This window comes from Syngnathus leptorhynchus, chromosome 13 (genome assembly GCF_054491065.1).
Source record: "Syngnathus leptorhynchus isolate UIUO chromosome 13, UIUO_Slep, whole genome shotgun sequence".
NCBI classification, from domain to species: Eukaryota; Metazoa; Chordata; class Actinopteri; order Syngnathiformes; family Syngnathidae; genus Syngnathus; species Syngnathus leptorhynchus.
Genome location: NC_141207.1, coordinates 1,949,968 through 1,974,800, shown reverse-complemented (window position 1 = coordinate 1,974,800; position 24,833 = coordinate 1,949,968). Strand labels below are relative to the sequence as shown.

Sequence of the window (24,833 nt, the reverse complement as noted above, 5' to 3'; positions counted from 1 at the left end):
GAGTGTGAGTTAAAGTGACAGCGTGAAGCTGACTGGCAGGTTGAGCTTTTCACACGGGAAACACTCAATGCAGTCCAGATTTGCAACATATTTTACATTAGCATTCATGTTTGGATATATTTGTGAAATTTGATTTTGGATTTTTTTTTTGCTAACATAATAGCAGAGGATAATTAATCAACTGCAGCTTCAAAATTAGCTTGGGAAAAAGGTCCAATTTCATTGTAATGTCTGCCCAGTACCTAATAAAAATGTTCAAAATTATTATTTTACCAAATAGAGTACATGAAAAGATAAGATAAAATAAGAACGTAAGCAAATATAATTTTTGAAGTTGCACAACAGTCTGGGGCTTTAAAATGAGCTGAAAAGAAGTTTGAAAACATTTACAATACTAAAAGAATGCAAAAAAAAAAAATAGGTTCAAGGCATCAGTGGACTAAATACAAATGGAGACATCTGAGCTCTAGTATCACCTGTGATGTCACTATGTAGCTCACACTGGGTAAAAATGATTTTTTGTCTTTTCCCCTTTAAAAAATGTTTATTACAAAATCGGTAAACATCCACCTGACAGTTCAAAGGTTTCAGGTTTGAATCCGAAGTAGTGTTTGCATGTTCTCCCCATGCCTGTGAGGGTTTCATCTCTCATTCCAAAAACAAGCAAGTGCTATAAAAATGCATACGAAGTCTTCACACCCCTGTTCAAAAGTCAGGCTTTTGTGATGTCAAAAAACCATATAATCATTCCAAAACATTGATCTGAAAAATGTAGAACTCAAAGCTGACGAGAACATGTGAAGTTTGGGGTGAATCAGATGAGGATGAAATTTTGGCAAGCGATTGTTGACCATTTAACATGAGCTTGAATGTGAACCACATACCGCTTACAAGAGGGTGTGCACACTTGCGCAACCACAGTTGTTTATTTCCAGCACCTCTCTGGAAAAAAAAAATCCCTTTTCTCTCAGTTGAGTTGTTCAGGGTCGGCTAAAGGTCACGTCAATGGTGGAAAAAAATTCAAAACGATTTTCTTTTCTATGTTATGTCATAAACACTTTTTAATGTACACCTATCTTGTTTTCAGTTTCCGTCAAAACATACAAAAGAATGTAAATGTATTAAATGTAAACTAAAAGTAGGCGCCATGACTAAGTGCGACATTGTTACGCAAATTTTCCCGTCACTAAGTGGAACGCAATCGGAGGCCTGTCGTTAATTTTTTGCCGTCATTTTTTTTTTCCGCAAGATGACGGCAGGCCGCTGAAGGATTGCGTGTAAATCGAGCTGGGAGGGCAGCAGACGTGCAGAAAGCGGATTAAGGCCTCTTTCCTTTCTTTCTTTTCTGGCTTATTGACAACAGATGGGCTTTCTTGGGAGGGAGGCTTTCTCTCTCGCTCTCTCGCTCGCTCATCTCCTGCGCTCGCTCGCTCGCTCGCCTCTCCTCGTCGGTGTTCGCCTGCAGCGGGAACCTCGCGAGGCTCCTTTAATTGCCACTTTTCTGGGCGTTCGCTGATGTAACGCCGCCATATCTTTTTCATGACAATAATGAGCTAACACTTGCTCTGCTTGGCCTCTCATTATCACATCTGCCGACATCACTCACTAAACAGCGTCTTAACCCCGCCCCCTCTCCACGCCGCCCGCCCGCCAGCCCCCTACCCTTCCCTTCCTCTTCATCCGCCCCTGCAAGCATCCACCAAAAATATCTCAGCAGCATCTTCCACATTGTTGCCTTCAGACAACACGGCTGACCGAGTGGACTAAAAATGTTCAAGAACAAGAAACTGTGCTGGCAGACGTCGTCCATCCATGAGTAGTTTTAGCTTGAATTCAGTAACTCGGAAAAGACATCTGGTACTTTTATTAAATGTAACTTAAAGCTGGCTATTGCACCGAGTAACTACTAAAATGTGTAAAATGAGCTTTCCCTATCTTATTTTATTATTGATTTTTTTCATTCAAGTAGAACATTCCAAATTTATTTATTTTATGAATGGACCTCAATTCAATTTATTATGATTTTATTGGCCTGATTAAAAATGTAACCAAGTAAATTGCGATTCATGTATAATAATCCCTGACTTGGGAATTAAAAATAAAAAAGAAAGTGTTTTTTGTAATTTACCACATAGTCAGTCTTAAAACTGCTGGCTCAAAAAACTAATTTGGGTCACTGACATGGGTCAACTTGACCCAACTTCTACAAAACTGGGTTGTTTTGTACAGAATAAGCCAAACAGGTGAGTCAAAATTTTGACCCAGCAGTTTTAACAGTATACTCGCGTACACAAATGTGGATAGTGTCCTCGGGCCACCCTTTGGGAGAGGACGGCGGGCCGGCCGACAGCGAGCTGCCGGTTTGAGTGATGGCCGACATCATGGTGGCTTAAACGGGCCTCATCATTTGGGCGAAGGCAGCCAGTTTGCCTCGTCGGCTCGCCGTCGTCGTCTTTGTCATGTGACGGGACAGCTGATGGCACCGAGGCTACGCTATCTTTCAAGTTGCAACCGGGCCAACCGCCAACAAGGGATGGAGGAGGATGGAGAGGAGAAGGAGGGGAAAAAAAACGTCTATCAGCAGTGATGTCAAAAGCTTCATTTTTTTTTTTTCCTCATCCTGCAGAGCAATTAGAGGTTTCATCACAGCGGAGTGATGTCAGGATTCATTACGCCTCAGCCGCGGCTAATTGCTTCAAGGTTAAAGTAACAGATCTGACGCCGTCCCATTTTGAAGTGACAGCCCCGCCGCACGTTCTGCTGCCGTTTGGCGGAACGCAGACGCGATGACACCCCGACGCCGGGAGGGGGAGGAGGGGGAGGAGTCAGGAAGGATGAAGGCTGACAAGCCAGAGCACATCAAAAGGCCGCCGTTGGTCAGCGTGCCGCGTCGGAGAGTTGCCGGCCTTCTGTTCCCCCAAACCGCCCAATTCCGAAGACTAACGATTGGCAAATGAATAATAGCAGTCATCATAATATTTCAAGTATGTTGCATGAAGACTTTTATTTAGTCACAGTCAAATTCCAGTCATTCCAGAAAGCTAGTATTGTGCATCAAGAGCCGTGGCACAAGTCCCGTCTTAATGTCATAGACGAGGACAATCTTATTGGCAAACAGGATCTTGGCACAAAAGGATACGGGATCATTTCCACCCACTCCGGAATGCCAACTCGATTTGTCTTTTTGCCGCTCACTCGCTCGTGTGATTTCCTGTGCATCGCAACTGTGTCGTCTCTGGCTGTTACAATAAGCGCCGTTGTCTTCCGCAGCTAGCTGCTAATTGCTAATGTTTTGCTGCCAAGCCGCCTTTTGGCTGACATCCACAAAGAACACTGGCGTGATCTACGGGCGAAGAAAGCAAGACAACAACTGGCTTTAGATATGCTAAATCTCAAGCGTAGATTGTCTGCTCCGGAATGTCTTCACATTTGACAAATTGGAGAGAAAGTCTACAAAGAATAGAACGAGCTCCACAAAATTGAACAAATTTACCACAAGGTTCGGAAGCTTGGCTAGATTAATGACTATGTTGTTGGGATTCGCCAAAGTTGACTGTAATATTATCATATTTGTTTTTGCTCTGAATGAAGTCAAAAGTGTAAACGATAGTACTATTAATGAGTCGGTTAAAAACGTGAATAAATGCTGTGGGAATATTTTGCCACCGATTCCAGTTTATGGTCGGTGTGGCATCCCTTTTTAATCCACCCCGTTCCCCCGTCTTCAGACCTTCACGTAACTTCCTGACCCGAGCGGAGAGAGAAATCGAAACCAGTTAGCATCGGCGTCAGGGCGCCGGAGACGAGCGGTTGTTTACCCTGCGCTTCTCCGAGTGGAACACCTGATCCTTTGCACCGATTGTTTGCTTAACCGCTGCTGGGAACGGAAGAATCCCCTCAGGTCTGAGTAAGTGTTGATCTAAAGTGGGATTGGAAATGGCCTAATGAGGAACTCTTTGGATAATTAGCTGTAGCCGCGGCGCTTGTGCATAATTTGAGTTCTTCGCCAGCGAGGAGGGAGATGACGACGAAGAGGAGGAGAGGGGCGGATGATGAAAGCGCCCAGAGATCGGGGTTAATGAAAATTAGCCTGTCAAGTTTGTCTCTACCTCGCTTCTTTTTCTTCTTGGTCTTCTTTTGTTCTTCTGACGCCGCCTTATTGTTGATGTAATGGAACAATTAGTGTTAGCGCAGTTCATGGCAGGGATAAGGTGCTGGCTGGCGGGCAGGACGCCGCCTGTAATTAGGAGGCAAGCTGATGACATTCAGAAGGAAACGGGAAAAGGAAAAAGGAGGGATTCGATGCTGCGTTTGTTCTGGAGAAGTCGGGAAAACAGTGAAAGTTTGTAAACGAAAACAAAAAACAAAGACTGTGTGTGTAGTCAATTGAAGTGATGCACGGAGAAAAAGAATGCTAATTTTAAACGTCATAACAAAGCTAACTATCATCTGGCTGCCGTGAAGCGTGCAAATGAAATTCAACAACACCTTGGTAATAAGATGGCGTCCCAACCGAAACTAGCGTCCGATGAGACAAAAGATGATGTTAGTCTCGATTTGGTCATGTCGTTTTTTTGTTTTGAACAGGAGCATTAGCCAACGAAGCGGGTGTGAAGACTAGCAGCTAGCGCGAGTCCGGGCTTGCCGAGGCGCTAAGTGCTGCCGGACAACGCGCTCGCTCAATATCCGCACCTGAGATTGAGTGTTTCGTGGACACAAATTAGCATTTTGTCAACATATTAGTCACTGGAGGACACAAATGAGCATTTTGTCTGCATGTTATGTCTATTGTGGCCATAAAATAGTCTTCCGTGTGGAAGTCATGCCCACTTTGTGACCATAGATTTGCTTTTGTTTAAGCAGAATTTACTATTTGGTGGCTTGAAATGAGAATTTGAGTCAAATTATATCCGCATTTAAGTATATTCTGGACACCCCTCCCCCCAATCGTGTCTGGAACGGCGTACAAAGTGGTGAGAAATGCATCGACAAAACCGTGATGGATAAGGAGCCAGTGTTACAGAGACTATTGTGTTTCCTCAGCTAGCCGCAACTAAAATACGCAGACAAAACTGGTCTTTCTGCGCATTAGCGATGCTTATGCGTTATTGTGCCCGCAGCCGCACAAAGTCGCCCCCCCCCCCCGCGGTTGAAGCCATTTGCTGCGCACAATGCAGCAGCTTAACCAGCTAGGTCAGGTCAAGTTGACTCTGACAATGGAGACTTTAGCACGGCACCCACAGCGCCGAGTGTCGCCCGGACAAAGTGGAGCAAACATTTCATCGAGCAGCGGCCCGAAGTCCATAAATGTCCCGTCCAATCTGCTCGCTCACATCAACCTCGTCTTTCATCGCCCGTCTGCTCTTCTTTACGCAGCTAACTCAAGGCCAAATGTGAAAACAAACTGGCCACTAAATATGGAAACACAAAACCAAATATGGCCGGGCAAACACACGAGAATTTTTCAATTTCATTTTTTAGAGCCCACATATAAATACAGACAGTTAAACGGCATATTTGACGTGTATAGTCGTCACTGGCAATGAATGAGTTTAGATTCTGCTTTGGCTGCAGCTGGCACAACGCAGCCAATCGTTTCCGAGCAGCTCCGGCGACTTTCATTTCATTTTATCCCGCTAGCGAGACGAATAGGCGACATGCTAACAAAAAGACAAAAAAAAAAAAAAAAAGCCCAGCACAGGATTGACACGCAAAAGGTAATTTATGCTGGCCCTTTATTTACCGGCGTGCCGAGAGTCGTTCTTGAAGGCTAATTTGGAGCGAGCTTGGCACCTCTTCTGAGCTACGAAACGTCGTCATTTGACACACACAAAAAAAAATCTTGAACAGGCATTGATCAGCTGCTTAAGTGCCCGAGCTTTTGTTTGTTTTGCCGGCAACGACGCTGTCAACGCTTCTGTCGAGGCTTCGCCGAGTGTGTTCGGTAAGACGTAATGCTCGCGTGACACCTTGCGGAGCGGGAATGGCGGGTGGGGGAGGGTTTGATGGTTAAAGAGGGGACGGCATCTGGCGTGACAATTATGGGAATAGATTACCTGAAAGCAAAGTGCTGTCACATCCTGATCATTTCCCGCACAACAACAACACCCACGACGACGCACTCGTCCTTCTTGATTCCGCCATCTGCCTGCCTCGCATTGTGAGAGGAGCCCACTTTCATTATCTAATGCCTTTTTTTTTTTTTTGGTTTGCTACCGCAACATCGAACGCGGAGCTAACGGTCACTTGGTTGGAGTAGGCCGCTCTCAAAAGGAGGCTTTGAAAAAGGTCGAATGGCGACTAAGTCGACGAGGAAGAAAAGGTCCAATTAGAGATGATTTGCCAAAGAGGCTTTGGATTGCTTCCGTCGGCCTTTTTTATTAGTTGCGCTTTTGAGGAGCTCGCACGAGTGCGCTCGTTTACTTTCATCTAGCTAGCGGCGGCTCTTGTCCGACCTCGGCGGCGGCGCGACTTTGCTGTCGATTGAAACAAATGAAATGGAGTTGCGAGTACCAGACGTTGTCGGGGTTAATAAAACAAACTGCGATTGGCTAACGTCTTCACATTATTCAGACGGACATGTATCGTCATTCTCACCCATAAACTCGTTAAAACAAAATAAGCGGCATCGGCTCTTGTCACGCATCACATTATCTTTTGCCAATTTCACGTCAGGGCAGCAACATGCGCTCACTGGCATCGTCACTTTGTTTTCTCAAATGTTCAAAAGGGAACCTATTGAAAGCTTTTTGTTGAAAATTGCAAAATTGACGTGACATTCAAACAAAGTATCCGTGCTGGCTCGGTTTTCAAATCGCTCGGAGGAAGAAAGGTGCAATTAGAGATGATTTGCCGGAGAAGCTTTGGATTGCTCGAGCTGACGTACGATTTGCTCTTAGACTTGGGCTGAGTGCGCTCGCCGCTTTCATCTGGCATTTGGAGGGCGAGCACTTTAATCAACTTAATGCTAGCGATAGCGCCCCACGGCCCGACTCAGAAAAAGGAGCGCAGATGGCCTCTGCCGAGGCTTTTCCATCTAGCAAAAAGATAGGGGTCGGGTCGCGGCACCGGGCGACGACGCTCGGGCGAGCCGAAGCAAGCCGCGCCGGTTCTCATCTCGCCGGCGTTTTTCCCGGGGCCGTCCGACATCAAGTGTAGGTGAGGGACCTTTGTTTATTTCAAAGCTGTTTTCTTCCCTTTGTGGACTCTTGGGCCTTAAAAAATGTATAAGTGTCCTTTTGCAGACATCTGAGGGGCAAATCAAAGGCGGAATCACAGTAGCGGTAGCGGCGGAGTCGTGGGTTCTCAAGCCGCCACCTGCGCACGACCCGCCTGACCTCAAATACGAGCAACCTTCAACACTGACGTCTGTGCTGGCAACATCAATGGCGTGCAGGTTTGAGCTTTCGCTTCAGTTAGATTGCGACTCGTCACTCCGGCCCGGTCGCTAGCTTTCTTGTGTTCAACTTGAAGTTGCGTCTGTTCCGTTGCGGTGCACATCGGTGTTCATCTGACAGCGTTGCTTTTTCCGAAATAGAAATGGAGTCCGACTGTGAATGGTGAGTGTTATCTTTTTGTTGCTGTTGTTGTGACTCATTAAAACAAAACACCGAAGCCACCATATAAATATATTGGAATTGTAAATCCTGACTACAAAAGGCTCGTGGTTACTCAGTTCATTAAAACAAAGTAACAACAATCGCCATTTTTCCACACTGTCCAACCTTGGACGCCCGAGTGCTAATTTTAGCATTAACACGGCTTTTTTTTACAAGTGACGCACTCAAATAATTTGTGTTAAATAAAGCTGACAGTTAGCGCCGCTACCTTTTGGTAAGGAAGCGCCGCAGAGGGCTCGGCAAAGGACACGGAGACGCGAGGGCCTCGCGGGCATGACATTGTTTTTGACTCGGCAAAGTGCTGAGCTCAACAGCGCGGCCGGCGAGCGAGAGAGCGCTAACGAGGGAGGCGGGCGGGCGGGCGGGCGGTAGGCGGTGGGGCCCTGAAGGAAGGATCAGCGAGGCAGAGGGGCTCGTCTTGAAAGCCAGTGCCACTTGGACGCGGAGGTCCACCAGATGCTTTTCATCCTTGCCACCAAGATTCCTCCCCGCTATCAATAATTGACTTGGAAAAGAAAGACACAGGCCGTGTTCAGGTTGACTCCTTGTACACTGTGTCGCCATTTTGAATGTGTGGCGAGTAAAGCTTCTTGAAAAGTAGTCGAACAAATGCTACGGTAGATTTAAGAGCTTGAACATAAGCAAACCGACGATCACAACAACTACAAATCTATACAGTGATGAGCGAATCGGGAACGACCGAACAATTCCAAACAGCCGTAAAAAAGGAGGAGCGACTCTTCAGCCCTGGCGGAGCTTTTGTTTTGACTCGGACCGGGGTCGCCTTTTGCTGGAGGTGCGCTCTCTCTGGGGTCAAACCGCAGATTAATAGGTGCGCTAATGAGCTCCCTGAAGTACCCCCCCATCCCAATCTCACATTCCCCCGAGTGTCCAGCGTGTCCTTCTGTGATGGATAACAGCGAACATCACTCACGCTCAACCATTTGTACCAAGAAGAAACATCATCTGGCATGACAAATGCCTCCGCCAAGACGTCACATCCACCGTCCTTTTGTTTGACGCTTTCAATCCGAGGGAATTTGGGCTTTGACAGTCAGGGAATTAGTCTACTTTGATTCAATCACAAACGCCAGGACGGTGAGCTTAATAAAACACTCCATGCTAATTCCGCCGTCAGTCACTTGAGGATGACTTTGATTGGGGGCGAGGCCAAGATTTGGAAACGATTCATGTCAAATTAAAAGTGGAGGCTGAAATGAAAACAGAAACAAACTATTATGGTGAGGAGGGCAAAGCTCCGTGGACGCATATACATAACATTGTGCAGCAAGCGGAGAATCTACCGGGGGGGGGGAACTACGAAGGAATAAAATGGATATGACAGGGAAATGAGGCACTAAGGAATATTAATAATCGGTGCGCAGGTACGCATGCTTACTGAGAATTTTAATGAGCGCGCCAAATTCAAAGACAAACGGACTGGCCTGGTAAACGGTAACTACTGTAGTAAAGTAAAGAAGTAAAGATTGAGCGGGAATAATGAAGCAGTTCAGAAAAATCCAGTTCCATTTTAGCAACTGAATCATGTGATCGAACACCAACTTGCTCGGCTAGCTTTGTTAGGTCGCGGCATATGCTAGCGTGTTAGCGGGGCAATTAAAGTGAGTCAGACAGAAAGACTTATTATACAGGAAGGCCAACTTTTTTCGCACCTTCCCACGACATCCTTCATTGGTCCGTCTTTGATGAGCAGCAGGGCATGTTCAAAATCCTGAACAGCGTTGTCCCGGTCATCCGGCCCAGTTGATTAACACTTGTCGGCGGCGAAGCCTAATCAGCTTCCCCGGTCGGAAACGCGTGTCGGCCGTCATTAAGTGACCTCACACTCGCGGCGAACGGCGACGGGGGGGAGGACAGATGGTCCGGCGGTTCTCGGGAGGTGATTGCTTTACGCTGGTGCATGGAGCGATGCTAATGACCTCTGTGGTCTCGCATTAATGGCCTCCGTCGCCGCCCATGAAGAGCTACTTACCTCCAAGACGGGATTCTCTGGCCCGATATTATTGCCACATATGTTTAAAAAACGCTTCGTGATTACGATGTTGGCATTTCTTTTTTGCTTAGTTCTCTTGATTTGAGACTAATATATGATAAGAGTACCAATACAAAATACGTACAAGATGAAAAAATGCATAATACTGTCGACTAAAATGACTCGTGAAGCCATTTTTTTAGCATGATTGTTTCAAGGCAAAAATGTGTGAAATACATCTGCTTCAAAATTATTCACATTTGTACTGCAAAGGTACAAACTGTACCTGAGAGCAATTTATAGGCATCACCAAAATATACACAAAACTTTGCGTTAAAGTAGCACAAATACATTCAAGATAACATCAGATTAGCATTTGCGCTTTTAGCTTTGGATCCAACTTGTGTTTGAACAGAAACGTATCAATGGACTTTGTTCAGAAGTTGTTGGTCGAACAATTGCATGTGCACACGGGTTTAGCAAGAAAAAGAAAAATCTGCACTTACCACATCGAAGAGATGTGCTTCCAAACTTGCTCCCTAGTGAGCCATCAAAAGTAATACAACAATATCCAAAACAAGGATGGTAGGACTATTTTACAATGTTTGGCCACATTTCCTCTCCGGGGAAGTGTCGTCCATCTTTGTTTTACCTACAAAAAAAAAAACACAGCAGAGGGTGGCCTTTAGGTCATGACCTGTAAACACCTATCCTGACAATCACCTTCCTGTCAGCCACTTCCTGTTTCAGGCTCGGCTGACGCCTGCTTTGGACAAATATGCTGTTTTGCGTTACTCAATGTATTAGCTTGCATTTTTTCCATCACTTAGGCTGGGCATTCACGCCGCATTCCCCTTTGGTGTCAAGTGAGTTGATAAGCGACGCATTTTGGGTCATTTGCTCGCCGGCCGCCGCCTACGTCGACACGCTTATGTCCCTTAGCTTGGGTCGTGAGCCCGCCAGGCAAATGTGTTTATTTATAAGGTCGAGTGGCCCGGTCGCCGTTTTGGGCGGGAGAGAACAGCTTCACGTTAGATTTGCGTCGGGATGCTCCCTGCGTAATAGGGTGCTTGGTTCAAATGGGTTAAGAGCAATTTGGATTCAGTGAATGTTCAGTTTGCGCTTGGCCAGTCGAGCAGAAGGTGCAGCTTTAATGGCGGACCATAGACCGCTGCTCTCGTGGATTACAACTTCATCCGAGTCATTTTATTGTGAGACGACGGTCTCCTAATTGCAATGGGTTGAAGAATTTAGAAAAAAATAGGAATTTGTATTTTGTTTTGTTTTTTGGTTGTAAAAAATTAAGATTTCATCTGGAAAATAGGGCATTTTTGAATTTTCATTTGCTTTCTAAAGAAAAAACATTATTTCTCAATTATGTTGGACTATTCTTGGAAAAATAAGATTTGATAGCAAAATGAAGTTCATCTGGGAAAAATGATTATTAATCTTGACTTTAACTTGATGATTAATTATCTTCAATTCTTAAATATAATCACTTTTTATCAAAATAAATGGAAAATAGGATCTATCATCTGGTCACGTCGCTAACTTTACGAAATATAATTTTTATTAGTCTAAAAATGTTTACACCATGTCACATTTCCGCCTGTGTTCTTGTCCCTGAATGTATTTTGTTCTTTTTTTGTGTGAAACCTTCCATTATTACGTTTGTACGCCGGAAGGCAAGACGTGACTGTCTTCATCCTCGCTGCCACTTGCCTCCTTGAAGTTTTTTTTTAATGGCTAAAAAGAAAGGCGGATTGTGCTTCAAAAAAAAAAAAAGGAGGAGGAGGTGGGTTCTTTTTAATCTGGGGAATGAGTGCTTGGCCATGCAGCCGGCGGATCCGCAGAGAGCGCCAGAGTGCCAAGCGGGGCCGGCCAGTGTATTAATATTTAAATTGCCGTCCGGCTAATCAATGGAAGGGCCTACTTGTGCGCGGCGCTCCCCTCAGACGGGAAGCGATAATGGGGGAGAAAACCTGCTGATTAGCTCTCTGCCGTGTGTAGTGCCGCGTACTTGAAAACTCGATGCAACGCAAACCCAAAAGAGCAGTCGCCTTGTTCGCAAAATGGCCGACTCACTACTTCCTCTAGCGAGGTTTCTGAAAACGTACGGCCATCTTATATTTTGTGCTTCTTTGGAAAAGAAGGAGAGAGAGAGAGAGAGAAAAATCCAGGCTTAGGCCTTTTTGTCTTTGTAAAGCTTTGAACTCTTTGAGCCTTTCGGGCCGCTCGCTCTTCTTGTGCCGTGTGCATTGACTGTAAAGGCGCTCAATGCCGCCAGAAGACCACCGCAAGCAAAACGCGGCGGACCACCACCACCGGCACGTTTGCATGAGTTGGCCAGGCGGCAAAATGTCTTCATTTAGCCACAAGAGACCTCGCCTGACCTCGTTTGGGACACCTCGCACCATGCGGTAACTTTTGTTTTGGGGGGGGTTGAATCAAGCAACTAAATGCAACTTTGCAAAATATTAGTACTTTTCTTGAAGAGTGTTAAATTGTATCTACAGTTTTTATCCACAAAACCTTTCTTAAACCCCAACTTAATTTTTTATTTTGTATAAAATATTTTTTTTTTCTCAAAAAGTTCTGCTTTCTTTTGGCAATATCTTGCTTTAAAATCTTGAAATATTGCAACTTTTTTCTTGAAACCCACACAAAATCTCATCTTTTGTTCCATTTTTGTTCCATTTGCATACTTTACCGGGGGGGGGGGGGGGTTGCAAAACTGCTTCATTGGACCTCTCGACCTGTCAGCTTGGTCGCTGGCTGCCGTTTAAGACCAAATTTTTCCCCTTTAGTGCCCGACGGTGTTCTCATAACGCGGCGGCGGGTCCGAGACGAAGGGTCGGGATTTCTTTGCCATTGTCCTCGCTTAGTTAAAGCATCGCTGCCAAATAAAGAAGGGGGGTGGGTTGAAGTGTGTGTCGGGGGGGGGCGGCATGAGGATAATATGCGGTTTGAAGGGCTGGCGAAAGAAAGGGCGAAGGAGCCTGAAGAGGTGTTGAAAGGCAGCAAGGCCAACGCTGAACTGCTCAGTTCATTTTCCGGCTCAGTGGGCGCCGTAATCCATCTTTGGCCAGCTGCTAACAAGATGGAGGCTCAAGTTGACCTCCACAATGACTTAATCAGATTAGGACGCACAAAGATCACATCATGACCCAAGTTCAGCAGCCACCTTGATGGCCTTGTGTGGTCCCATTTTGGGGGCCTCGTGTCCACTCGTTAAGAGAAGTCGTCCCAAGCGTCTTTTTAATTAAGTCCATGGGGCAGAGAGAAGCTGCGCCAACATCCCATTCAGACTTTGTTTTGGGGATGTTCATCGACTTCACTCTCATCATGTTAGTGCTTCATTCCTGTAATCTTGCCAGCCTGACTCGATCGGTTTCAAGTCAGATCGTCTAAAGTCCAAGCCAGGGGCCATTTTGCTATGACGTCGCGGTCATTCAAAGTGTTTTATTGTATTTATGTCTTAATTAGGGCAAGTTGGGGCATTTTTCTCGATGTGGCCTTCTCTGGAAAAGCTTCCTAAGTGCTGTATAATTGACACGTTTGTAGCGCTGCATTCAAACAAGTCTTAATGGTGGAGGGGATTATTCAGCGAGCCCCCCCCCCGCACAAACACGCACGATTGTGTCTCGGCAGATGGTGGCACAAAATGCGTCACCTTTGAGAGAAGTTAATTAAGGCGGCCATATTGTTCTGGCTGGATACTGAGCAATCAAACGGAGAGCCGAGCAGGCCATTGAGTTATGAGACGGGTTCACTTGATTCCCAGACGCGGCTGCATTCCCACGTCGCCCCAAAATGTGTGTACACGGCACGCTACAGACAAGGCCGGCTTGTGTTCTGGGCTGCTCGGGAGGGAGCTGTCAACTATTGACTTGACGTTGTCGCTTTTTGAAGAAATACATCATTTGATACTATAAACCTCAACATATTGTTTTAAAGGTTGTAAAGTTATATCAGAGAGGGGATTTGGACTGGCTAAGAAAAATATATCTTTGTGAAACAGACATCTGTGCACATCTGGGGCTACACATTAACATGTCTTGATTGGGATGCTACAGGGCTCCACATTAGGTCCATGATACATGTGTGATTTGAAAAAGATATGCCTTTTTCTTCCAAAACAACTTTATCTTGTACTATTGACTTTTTTCAGCATAAAAAAAACTTGTCTTTTTCTAATTTTTATTCGCAACTTCTTAAAAAGCAGCAAGGCAGTGCTGTGCTGCAGCGGGAGAGAGGCGTCAACAAATGACTGGAGTTGACCTCACTGGAAAAACTTGCAGCAACATGCGGTTTTGTGGCACTTCAAAGTTTCCAAAAGAAAAGCAAAAGCTCGCTGGCTTTGGATTATGAGAGCGCAGCCCGCTTGAAAGCGTCCAACCCGCTGGGCGCAATATAAGATCGCTCCTTAAGCTTATTGGAGGTCCATGTTGCTTCACATAGCGGGAACTCGCTCGCTGCAAGCCACTTCCGTTCCGCTTGATCTTTGCTAATTTTTTTTAAACCCTCCATCATTGTGTGTGTTTGTGTCACTGCCTCACACCTCTTTTTGATCTCCCTCCGCTGCACTAGACTTTTTGTATTATTATATGTATATCTGGGGGGGCCACTTGAGCCACTTCCTCTGGAGTTTAATCATCTTTCTCTCCTTTTTTCAATTGGTCTGATTTCTCAGCTGAAAGGAAGCAACAAATACTTTTGCAGCGACACAAATGAGCATGATAGCATCAACAGCTAAAGTACAAGTTAGCATGATTCGTCCATCAAAATTTATGATACACAATGACTGTAATAAGAACGGTAGGCGAGCGTGTGGTCGTCTGACACTCATTAAAGTCTCTCCAGCGCCACGGGGTGTGGGTTCATATTAGCGGGTGGGAGTGAGATCTCGCGGGTTCATGACGAGCTACACTGGCGACAGCCCCACTTCTCTGTTGGCTAATGACGGCCAGGCCTGTCTTTTAATTAGCGCCCCCTTTCTTTTAAAAGAGCACAAAATGCCAACAATTTCAATCCTGACAAAGATCGTCATCACATCCTTGACGGGACATTTTCCCAGTTCGCCACACAGTCAAAGCGAAAAATGTAATATTCAACTATAAAACTAGTATTTTAAAAAAGAAGAAGCCGCTTTGGTGGATTTTCCTGTGTTTGTCTCTTAACAGCCACAAAAATGTACATTTATATTCAACTGGTTTTAATATGAAACAACACGTCATCAGGTGTTATAATAAGACATCTAATCATCTTTTCACATCCAAATTGTTCTATGGGATTTTTTTTTGTTTGTTTTTTCATTTTCAGACACGCCGTTCCCAAGTGGGGAGCAATGGGAGGGGGACTAAAACGCTAACAGCATTTGCAAATGAAGTGGAAAATTGCTCTTTGAGGTTTGGAGGCAGTAACAAAACAATCCTAATAATAAGCTCCTGGTGATGATACATGTGAGCGTATGTGAGCGTGTGCGTATGTGTGTCGAACACCCGCTCCCGCCATGAGTGCATTAGCATAATACGACTAAACAAGCTAGCATCCACAAAATGTGTCACGACCAAACTTGAACGCATGCTCGTGTTTTTCACATCACAGCATTCAAACAAAACAAAAAAACAAACAAACAATGCTACGCCGCTATTTGCTCCCCCGCCTGTGTGTAAATGACAGCGAGCGCACATTTGTAGCTCGCAGGTAGCGCTGGGGCTACACGCTGAAGCTATGATATGTGACATGTGTTGCAAGCAAGTCTCCCAAGGACCTGTCAGAAGCTGCAGCGCCGCACTTAAAGCCCCCTTTCATACACACTTTAATCCTCCATTTAGGTCATACTCCCGCCGCCAAGGAAAGGTACTATCAACCTCCTTGTATTTTTCACTGTGTAAGTCTCCCATTTTAATAGCAAAAAAAACAAGCAGCGGGAGCTAACCCGCCCTGGCGCCGCACCTCAAATCTTTTCCATTCGTCTCTGTGATCAACACGCAAAACTTGCTTTGTGATGCTCATTTTCTCAGAATGACACGCATCGATGATTTCACAAGGTAGGAAAGAGATACGGTTTTAACATTTAAATGATCAATTCGACAACATTCCGAGGATATCAAAATTTCCCGTCACTGGCAAGCTATTTTTAGAACAGGCCCGCAGGCTGCCCTGATGCCTTTGGGGTACCATGTCGGGAACTCCTGCTACATGTAATACTTCAGTACATATAACACTCAAACTAACTGAGGACTTTGATTTCCAAAGAAACGTTCGTCGAAAAAGAATTTGAATACAATTGTGACATTTTTAAAATCTATACTCAAAATGAATTATTTTTTATTTTCGAAATGATCAAGATTGAGTGGCATTGATATTTTTTGTTCAATTTCGCAATTTCTTGTTCTCAGTTGAGGCCTCATTGCCTCATTGCATTACTTCTTTCCTGTTCTTTCCAAGTTTAAATCATCATCCAGATGCGTAAAACGCGGGCAACGTGCGTAATCGTCGTCCGTTACGCCCCGTGAGCTCGTGGCCGCTAGCCCCCAGATGCTGCTCCCATTATTCACTCAAGGTTGCGTCATTGCCGAGAGCTCGAGCCGAGGCTGTGTCCGATACACTTTAGCTCAATTGCTAAACACGCGCTTAGAAAATTGCGCTTTAAAGAGCGCGCTTTTTTACGCACGTGTCGTATTTACGCCTGGATGTGCTTTGTGCTGGCAGTCAAAAGATCAGGAAAATGAGGGCTAATGTCTCCATGTGTTATTCACTCAAGTTACACGCCGGCGTATTATATGCGGTCACGATGCTAGTGCAAAAGGGACCAATTGGTTATTTGAACTGCTTTAAACACTCGGACGCATCTTCTGAGAAAAACAGGCCATATGAGACAAACCTACTCCGAAAGGAAACAATTGAACAATTATTTTAAGAAACAATTTTTACAAACGTTAACAAAATGTGTGCGATAAAGTCAAGGCTAACTAACGTTAGCTAAAGCGCCCCGTCCCCACCCTTAACGATCAGATTTAACAGTGTTTGTATCGATGTCACACATTGTTTGTGATTTGTTTGGAAGAACATTCATGAAGACATTGTGACCTTGTACCTATGGCACCACTAGTAAACAAATCATTTGACCAAAAATTTGAAGTCTGTCATATTGCCACTGGAGTGAAAACAAGCAAGCTAACATCGTTCATGTTGCTAAAAATCCACAAGGTGTGTGCGCTGCAAGGGCACAAGCGGGATAAATGACAAACCACCAGGCTACGTTGTGACCTACAGTACAACTGCTGCCTGTTGGCTGTCGACGGGTGTTTTTGTGCGAGCGAATCTGCTAAGAGAGGAGTAGCGTTAGCGAGCTAGCCCACCGCCCGCAGCCCACCGCTGCTGCTGAGTAAGCCCGGCAGAATTAATGGTCCTTGACAGTAAATGTCAACAGAATTTAAATTACACGGCCCGCTCCCTCTCATGAGCATGAGAACGTCTTTAGCTTCTCTGGGCCGCCATCAACACGACCCCGCCGGCTTTTTCAAGGCAGGAGGTGGGGGTAGGCGGGGGTTTCAAGATGTCTGCAAAGCACCAGCTCAGTGGTTTTTTTTGTCTTTTCGTTTTTAAAATTAATTGCGAAACCAGCAGCAAGGCGACGGGGAAGGCTAATTAGTGGAATTTAACAGCAGTGATCATCAGACTTGTCGACAGAACTGCTGGCGTCACGGACTGCTACGCTAGGCTACGCTACGCTGGCGGCCAATCATGCGAAACCGTACTCGGCAGAGAACTAGAAATCGTCTCTTCCGGAGTCTAACAGCAAATTAATTGTACAGAATGCGTTTGAAGTAACCCTCTAAACTGTCATGTGGTGACAAGTTGACCATGGTCGTGCACAATTAAATTTGACTATCCAACTATTTTCTATCGCGATTATCTTCACTCGGGTCGATTATGAGCTAGGGCCAATCGCAGCTAACACGCTGGAGAACTGACTAGTGCTGCGACTAACAAGACAGAAGACAGAATGTGCACGTGTGTGTCAGTTGAGCATGGCAGCAAATTTTGCTATTCTGCTTTGAAGCGGCCATTTTAGGCCATTTTGTCCATTTCCAGGTGTTCTGGGAGATTTTGTCTGCGGCAAATTTGACATTTGGGTTCGAAACATTCATGTGATTAGGTACCTTCAAATACGAGCTTGTTAACAATAGTAAATTTGGCAACTTCCGTGCCTGGACTGGAGATGCAAATTGCAAGTGTTACCAAATGTAATCAGAGTGTGGATTACACGTCAACGACACCTTTACCTGAGAAGGCTCTAATAAGCTGATTGACCTTTTCCCGTCGCCGCCGCCTGTCTTCAAATTGAGACGAAAGCATTTTTTTTCCACTTTTAGTGAGAACTGTGACTTTTTTTCTTTCCGGCCAAGGAGATTTGACTTTAATGAGCGCGCTTTCCACTCGGCCGCCAGAAGCGTTCTCGTCGAGCGGCGGGCAGATGGCGGGCAAACGTCTGGGCGCGTTTGTTTCTGCGTCGCGCCCGACTTTCATGCGGCTATTTATAAATGGCAGTTTGAATATCCGTACGTCGGATGGGATCGCGTCGCCGCCACGCCGACCATGTGTTCCGGTGTGGCGCGGAGAGGGCTGCATTAGGACGGATAAACATCAAAATTCCAGAGTGGCTCCTGTTGTTTGTGCTTCCCAAAGTGCATTTGTTTAATGCTCTTAAAAGCTTGTCTGGCCGTGTTTTCGTGACATGTCTCTGCCACAGAATCGCGGCGATTGCCAAGAAAACAAAAACAAACGTCAAGACGCATCGCGGAATGGCCAGCGGTCGCAATTCCCGGTTTGTTTCGGTTTTGCCTTGACTTACGACCGGCTCGAGTCGAGTTTTTGCGTTGTGTGCGAATGTTTTGTTCTTCGCGGAGGCAAACCGAGCGCGAAGCGGAAGAAAAGATGACGCTAATGGAGTCTGAGGGCTCAGTTAGAGACGAGAGCGTCTCCTCTTGTCCTTAGGTCATTTCGCAGACGCTTCTTCGTGGCCTTCTTCGTCTTCTCCTTCCCCCTGATGCCTTTTTAATGGGCCACCGACGCGTACGCGGCAAACGGGAGAGTTTTGCATAATCTCCCGCATCCCGATTCCCGCCCGAGGGACCAAGAGACGATCCATACTTTTGCAAAAGTGCTACAAAATGCGGCGCCGCCGGGCTGGGCTATGGCGTGCCGAGATGGACGCAGGCGCCATTTTCACATTCTGTTAGCATCTGATGCTAATGTATAAGAAGCTCTACTGTACAATACACGATACCATGTACAGTAGACTCGAGTCTAAATATTTCATTTTAAGGGTTTAAAGTAGTTAAGGAAGGTCCAATCAGGAGTATGACTAGGTTTAGTGTATTTGGGTCAGAGCAACTTGGTGACTTTTAAACTAAACAATGAGTTGAACCGATGTGTTTTCAAATCAAGCATGTTTTTTTCTTTTTAAAAACGTGGTTACACGCCGGAGTTAGTGTTTCAACCCGAGATTACGGTTGTAAACAAGGATTAGCGTTTCAATTTGAGGAAGGCTTGCAGGACAGGTTTAGGATTTCAAAGTAATGCGGAGTAAGACTGAGTTTCAAATGAGGGTTTTTGACTCGGGTGTCTGACAAGCGATGAGGGTTTCAAACTAAGCTTTCGAGATAAGGTGAAGAGTCCCAGTATCCTTTTTTAAATCTAACATTTAAAACAATACAATGCCGCAAAATTGTAAAGAAAGACCTTTCTCGTCGATGTCAATTCGATAATGTCAACGTACTGCAGTGCAGTGCCAACGACTTGACAGATTTTCTTACCTTAGGTATCAGTGCTGGTATTGATACAGATTTCAACCCTGGCCTATGGTTTCAATCAAGGGGTACATTTTGGGTTTCAAATTAAGACTAATGGCGCATTAATAACATGGTTGTCCTGAGTGGAAGGATCAGAAAGCGTGAGGACTGGCTGTCGTGATATAAATAAAGCATACAGAGTAAAGCAGACGACCGGAGGTCAGAAGAAATGTGCGAGTTGTGTGTGTGTGGGTGCATATCAAGTTTAATGCATAAAAGTGCTTACACAAAGTGGCCTGAAGGAACCCACCAGTAATTATGTCCTCCTTGTCATCTTCGTCATTAGAACTCCAGACGCATCAGCATTCACTCGTTAATTCAAAAAAACATTGTGACGGTCCGGCTGAGCTAACACACTTTGAAAAGGTTCCAAAGTACAACATTCAAGACAGGTTTAGAATTTTGAAAGAAGTTTTAAAATGATTATTGTATTATTACTATTATTATGAAAACCTAAAAAAAAAATGAGGGCAAATTGGGATTTAACTCATTGAGCGGTGTAAAATTGTCGCCTGTGCTGCTAAGTGCGAATATTTCCATCGTTTCCCGCAGGAGAGCTCGTGAGGCTCTTTATAGCAAAGTAGAGCAAAGTGGCTGTGACAAGGGTGGCCTCCTTTTTCTCTGGCTGCTGTCCTGATGCTTGGCCAGGTTAACGTCTCCGTGCGGCGTGTCATCGCGAGCCGGCTCCCCGGCTGGATGCGCGCGCCGGAGTGACGGCTGGCCCGCCAAACAAAAAAGGAGAGCAATTTGTAGGACTGCGAGGGTGGCAAGCAAATGAAACCATATTGAGCCAAATACGCCATCGTGTCGCTCCTATCAAATTTCATTTATGACAACAATCAGCTGAGGATTGTCTCGACGGTTTGAAAGTTGTACGCCGGGCCGCGGTGGGTCCGTCCGGTCCGGCGATGAGGTTTGCTTAGCAGTTTAGCGGCGTCTTTGAAAGCGAGATTGCACCTCTCTTGGGCTCATTGTGCCGCCGTGTTTGGGCCCTCTAATCTGTTTAGCTCGACTTAATTTGCTCCCCCCCCCCCCCCACTCCCGTTCCCCTTTCACGTCACTTAATATGCCATTTGGTTCTCCCGGGGGACAATCATTGAGTTTAGGAGAAGTTTAACCAGCTTAGACGGCGGCCAATCCAGATGGGCATCTCGCTGATGAACAAACTCCGGGCCGAGGGTCTCAGTGTCGGCCCGGCGGATTAGGACATGACGCGGAGAAAGGGCCAGCTTTTTGCCCACTTTCTTCCCTCTCAATAACATTCTTTCACATATTAGCTTGGTTCCACGCCCCTAGGTAGGGACTTTATCATGCAGAAGACCTTAATCCACTGTTGTTGAGTCCATCTCTGGGCGGCTTTGATGCGCACCCCCCTTGCTAAGACAAAGCACCCGTGACTGAGACAATGGCGGGCGACAAAAAGGAGGTTTGGCGCGCTGGAGTGCGGCCGGCGGGCCTTGTCCAGCGCAAATGAGAAAGCGCATCAAAGGCGGCGGCGGCGCAAATGTGGCGCAGTTAACGCCGCGTTGATGAGGACCCCCGGCCCCACTGATCTCTTGTTTGGCACTTTATCTTGGGCTCACCTCTGAACTCGCCGATGAAAGGCCCCCCTCCCCGCCTGATATGATGAGCGTAAGCTCTTCTTTTGAGAGGCGCTATCAGGGCTCGGACAAAATTGAAAAGGCTCGTTTGCCGTGCCGGCGAGCCACTTTATCCCGTCAGCGTGCATGGGAACGGCAGATTAGCAGGACGGGGCCCCTCCTCACAAAGCCCCCCCCCCTTCCACTTCTGTTCTTGTAAGATGACCACCAAAGGTAAGTGACAAAAGTCAGCACTCTGCTTCTTGGGCCACTTTTTGTCTTCCTGGCTGAACTGATACACTGACAAACAGAAGATATGCTGCTTATAGTAGTGCTAGAAGAAGAGCGTATCAAAGTTGGCTACCAAGGTGCACCTTCGCTCAGGGCCCATTGCCATGGAAACGGTGACAAAATGTGAGGGCTACTTTTGAAGGCTGTGTAAATTGGGACATGTGTCATGTGGCCTCCAAATCCAATCTTTGGAAGACAAATTTGTCTTCATGAAGAAAAGGATATGCATTGATTTCATTTAATATTACCACTTGATCAATAATTTCATGCTTAATTTTATGAAAGGATGCTGTAAATGGTTCAATTATGTCATCGACATAAAATTTCCAAATTGTACTCAAAATATTTGAAAACAAACATTGCCTCACGTTTAAATGCCAATTTATCAAACTCCAAAGTTAAATACAACTGAACTGTTTTGGTCTGAGAAAACTAAACTATGTAGGTGTAAATCGTTTTTATTCCACGATAAATAGAAACAGAATGTTTCGGGGCGGAATGTTTGGCACGACGACGACAGCACAAAGGCCATTGAGAGCTTCATTGAGCACCTCCCAAAAGAATCCTGAATTCGGTCGGTCACCTGTCTCAACTTAAGCTGCGCATTTTATTGTCGGCGCGTTTCGGTCAACAGATGGTCCCTTCGGCCCCGGCCCGCTCGACTCGGCTGGGCTCGACCCGGGCTGGGAATCGCAGACAGAGGGGTAGGGGAGGGAACTGGGGGTCGGATGAAAATCCCCCCTAAAGAAGAGCATAAGCTTGAGCAGAGAAACAGAAAGGGCCTGCGACTGCTGCTAATTACCCAGAAACCACACAGAAAGTGGCCAGTGAAGAGGTTCACATCCCTGCTTACGCACATAAAAGGCGTAGTACCAAAACATTTCGCGCTGGGACAAAGGCGGGAAGATTACCATAATCTTTGGGTTTGTATCCCCTGTAAACCGTCCTCCCCTCGGCTCTCTCTCCCGCTCGCTCTCTCAACCCCGAGTCCGCCGTTCCCGCTCTCGCCTGACAGTCTCGTCGTTCTTCCCGCCTCCCTGTGATCATCCCCCGGCCTAATGGAGACGATGGCGGGCCAAGGGAGGTGTCAGCAAGCTGACAGAAGCTCTCTTCATGTTGTGTCATTCGTAATCCTCATCCATCAGCGAACCAGACCGCCGCCCCGTCCCGCATGACGCCTTCATATTTCTGCGCATCAAAGCGACATTTTTTTTTTTCTACGACTCCAAAGAGCGTCCCCGGTCACGGAGGAAGAAGCGAGCAGTGGACTGAACGGTGCATTCAAGACTGTTGGAAGTTTGGAAGCATCTCAAAGTGCGAGCAGGGCTCGGCTAGCATTTTATTTTGTTTGTGATTTGACAGAAAGAGAGATGAAGAGGACACCATGCGGCGACGACGACGCCACGCCAGGGATCTTTTGATTTATTCTCACAGATCTGCATTGGGGTGACGCCCGTTTTGAATCGCATCCATTTTCTGTGGCGCTTTGCCTCAGCCGGGTCGCCGGCGGGGCGGGGCGGGGACTTTAGACGAGAGGTGGGCTCCACCCCCAACTCATCCATAACAATAACAAACATGACCGTAAAATGGCCGGAACAACCAAACAACAACATATGTCCTACAACATCCCTAATTGGCAATAAAATGACGATTGAACATAAAACTAGAGCAAATGGTACAGATGAGCTGAATATGAACGATGTGACGAGTGTTCATTTCTGCTAACGACAAGGTGGCACGTCTGATTTTCTCTCGGTCCCGTGCACGTGTGTACAGTATGTGGTGCCTGCCTGCATACATGTTGCCAGTTGCTATTGCTAAACCAAGCGCGCTAATCACCGTGCACTGATGCGTGTGGTAAACATGTGAGCGTTAATTATACGGCGTTAGAGCCGAATAAAAGAATGAGGGAGCGAACGGATGCGTGGAAGAGGACCAGATGGTGATTGACACTCACACACAAAAACAAAGAAGATGCATACAATTTATTTGGGGATGTGCATTTTTGTACGTAACTTTCAAGTTTGTGGTCTGAGACCAGGTCACGAAAATCAGTTGTATCCTAAATTAACTTTTCCTATTTTAGTAGTTATTTTAAGATTATCTTAATCTTAAATACATTCAAACAATATATGAAATGAGAACAACTTTGGGTGGTTTCCAGTATCAAAAGACGTGTTAGCGTCAGCGCTAACAACAAGCGCAGCGCTAAAGAGCTTTGATGGCTGGCACAGGCGGAACAAAAAGGAAGAGCACTCAAGCTCGGCAGCCAAACACCTTTGGACAGCAAATCCCGCGACGATGCCAGCTACAACCTAAATCATTTCAACCAACTCTTGTCACAAAATCAAGCGCACAAGCACTACCCAGCCACCCAGCCAGCCAGCCAGCCGGCGCCACCCGGGCATAGGGCCCCGGTACGCTGGCATCTTTTGTCAGCCAAATAGAAAGCCAAATGGGAAGTGATGCGCCACCATTTTGCCTGATTTTGCCTCTCAATTATGGATGGTGACGGTAACGAGCGTCGATGGCAGCCAAAAACGCCGCGCTGCTGTGCCGCCGCTCCGCTTTTCCATACATTCTACCGGCATCGCAAAGATGAAAATAAAGTAAAATTGTTTTTTTAAGTGGGTGCCTGGTCAGGAATTGAGAATTGAGTTGAGAACATTTGAAAAAGTTCTTAATTGCCTCTACAAGTGGTTCTCGAACTTTTCACTCCAAGTTACACCTACAAAAAACTACTATAATGATTCAAATGTATTCTTCAACCTATGATTATTCTAATATTTCAGTGAACTTGTTCATTATTTTGTTGATGAATCAATGAGTCAGTTGCAAAGGTTTCATCCCTTTAACGACAAAGTAACAATATTAGTATTATTTCTAAATTGACAGAACAGAAAATCCACACACAAAAATCGGTTTTGATTGGTTTGGTCCAGAATATAAAATGTGTCATAAAACGTGCAAAAATGTCAATCATTGCTTTCCAAAGTAAAAAATTAATGAAAATATGATCAGTCCACTTTCATGGACCAAACAATTGATTCCTAAAAATAATTATTGATATGATAATTGATGGTCAATTAATCATTGCTCATCTCAATGTCAGAAGTGTCTCCAATTGTCTGCAGTTTGGCAAGCTTGCAAGTGACGCCCTCCGTAAACTTTTATGTATTTTACATACACATTTCAACTTTTTTTTTTTTAAATCTCTGACTGACCTGGCGCATCTCACAGTTTCCCATCTCAAACGTGGCCCCCGAGCACAAAGGTGAGCCCACCCGTGGCGTAGGAGCACAATTTGGCAATTGAAAGGCACCCAAGAAGCAGTGAAAGCAAACTTGTGCGCCATTGTAGTGAACTTGAGGGTGTTTATCGGCGTGCACAAAAGTCCAACTATCGATTTGATTTTGGTTTTATTTTATGCGCGTCTCCTCTTTTGGCTGGAGGAGCAAGTTGTCGGTGGGGTCGGCGCTTTTTTCCA

The 24,833-nt window shown here is 45.8% G+C and overlaps 1 protein-coding gene across 2 annotated transcripts in view; it reads right to left on the bottom strand.

Annotated features, from left to right (window-relative positions):
- tgfbr3 (transforming growth factor, beta receptor III) overlaps window positions 1–24,833 on the bottom strand; it is a 153,686-nt gene that overhangs the window by 84,860 nt on the left and 43,993 nt on the right. For both annotated transcript variants that reach the window (XM_085928128.1, XM_085928127.1), the window contains exon 2: window positions 10,119–10,264. Coding sequence is in view for 1 of the 2 variants with exons in the window: in XM_085928127.1 (XP_085784253.1) it covers window positions 10,119–10,123 (5 nt within the window). In the remaining variant the exon portion in view is untranslated. The remainder of the gene's footprint in view (window positions 1–10,118; window positions 10,265–24,833) is intronic.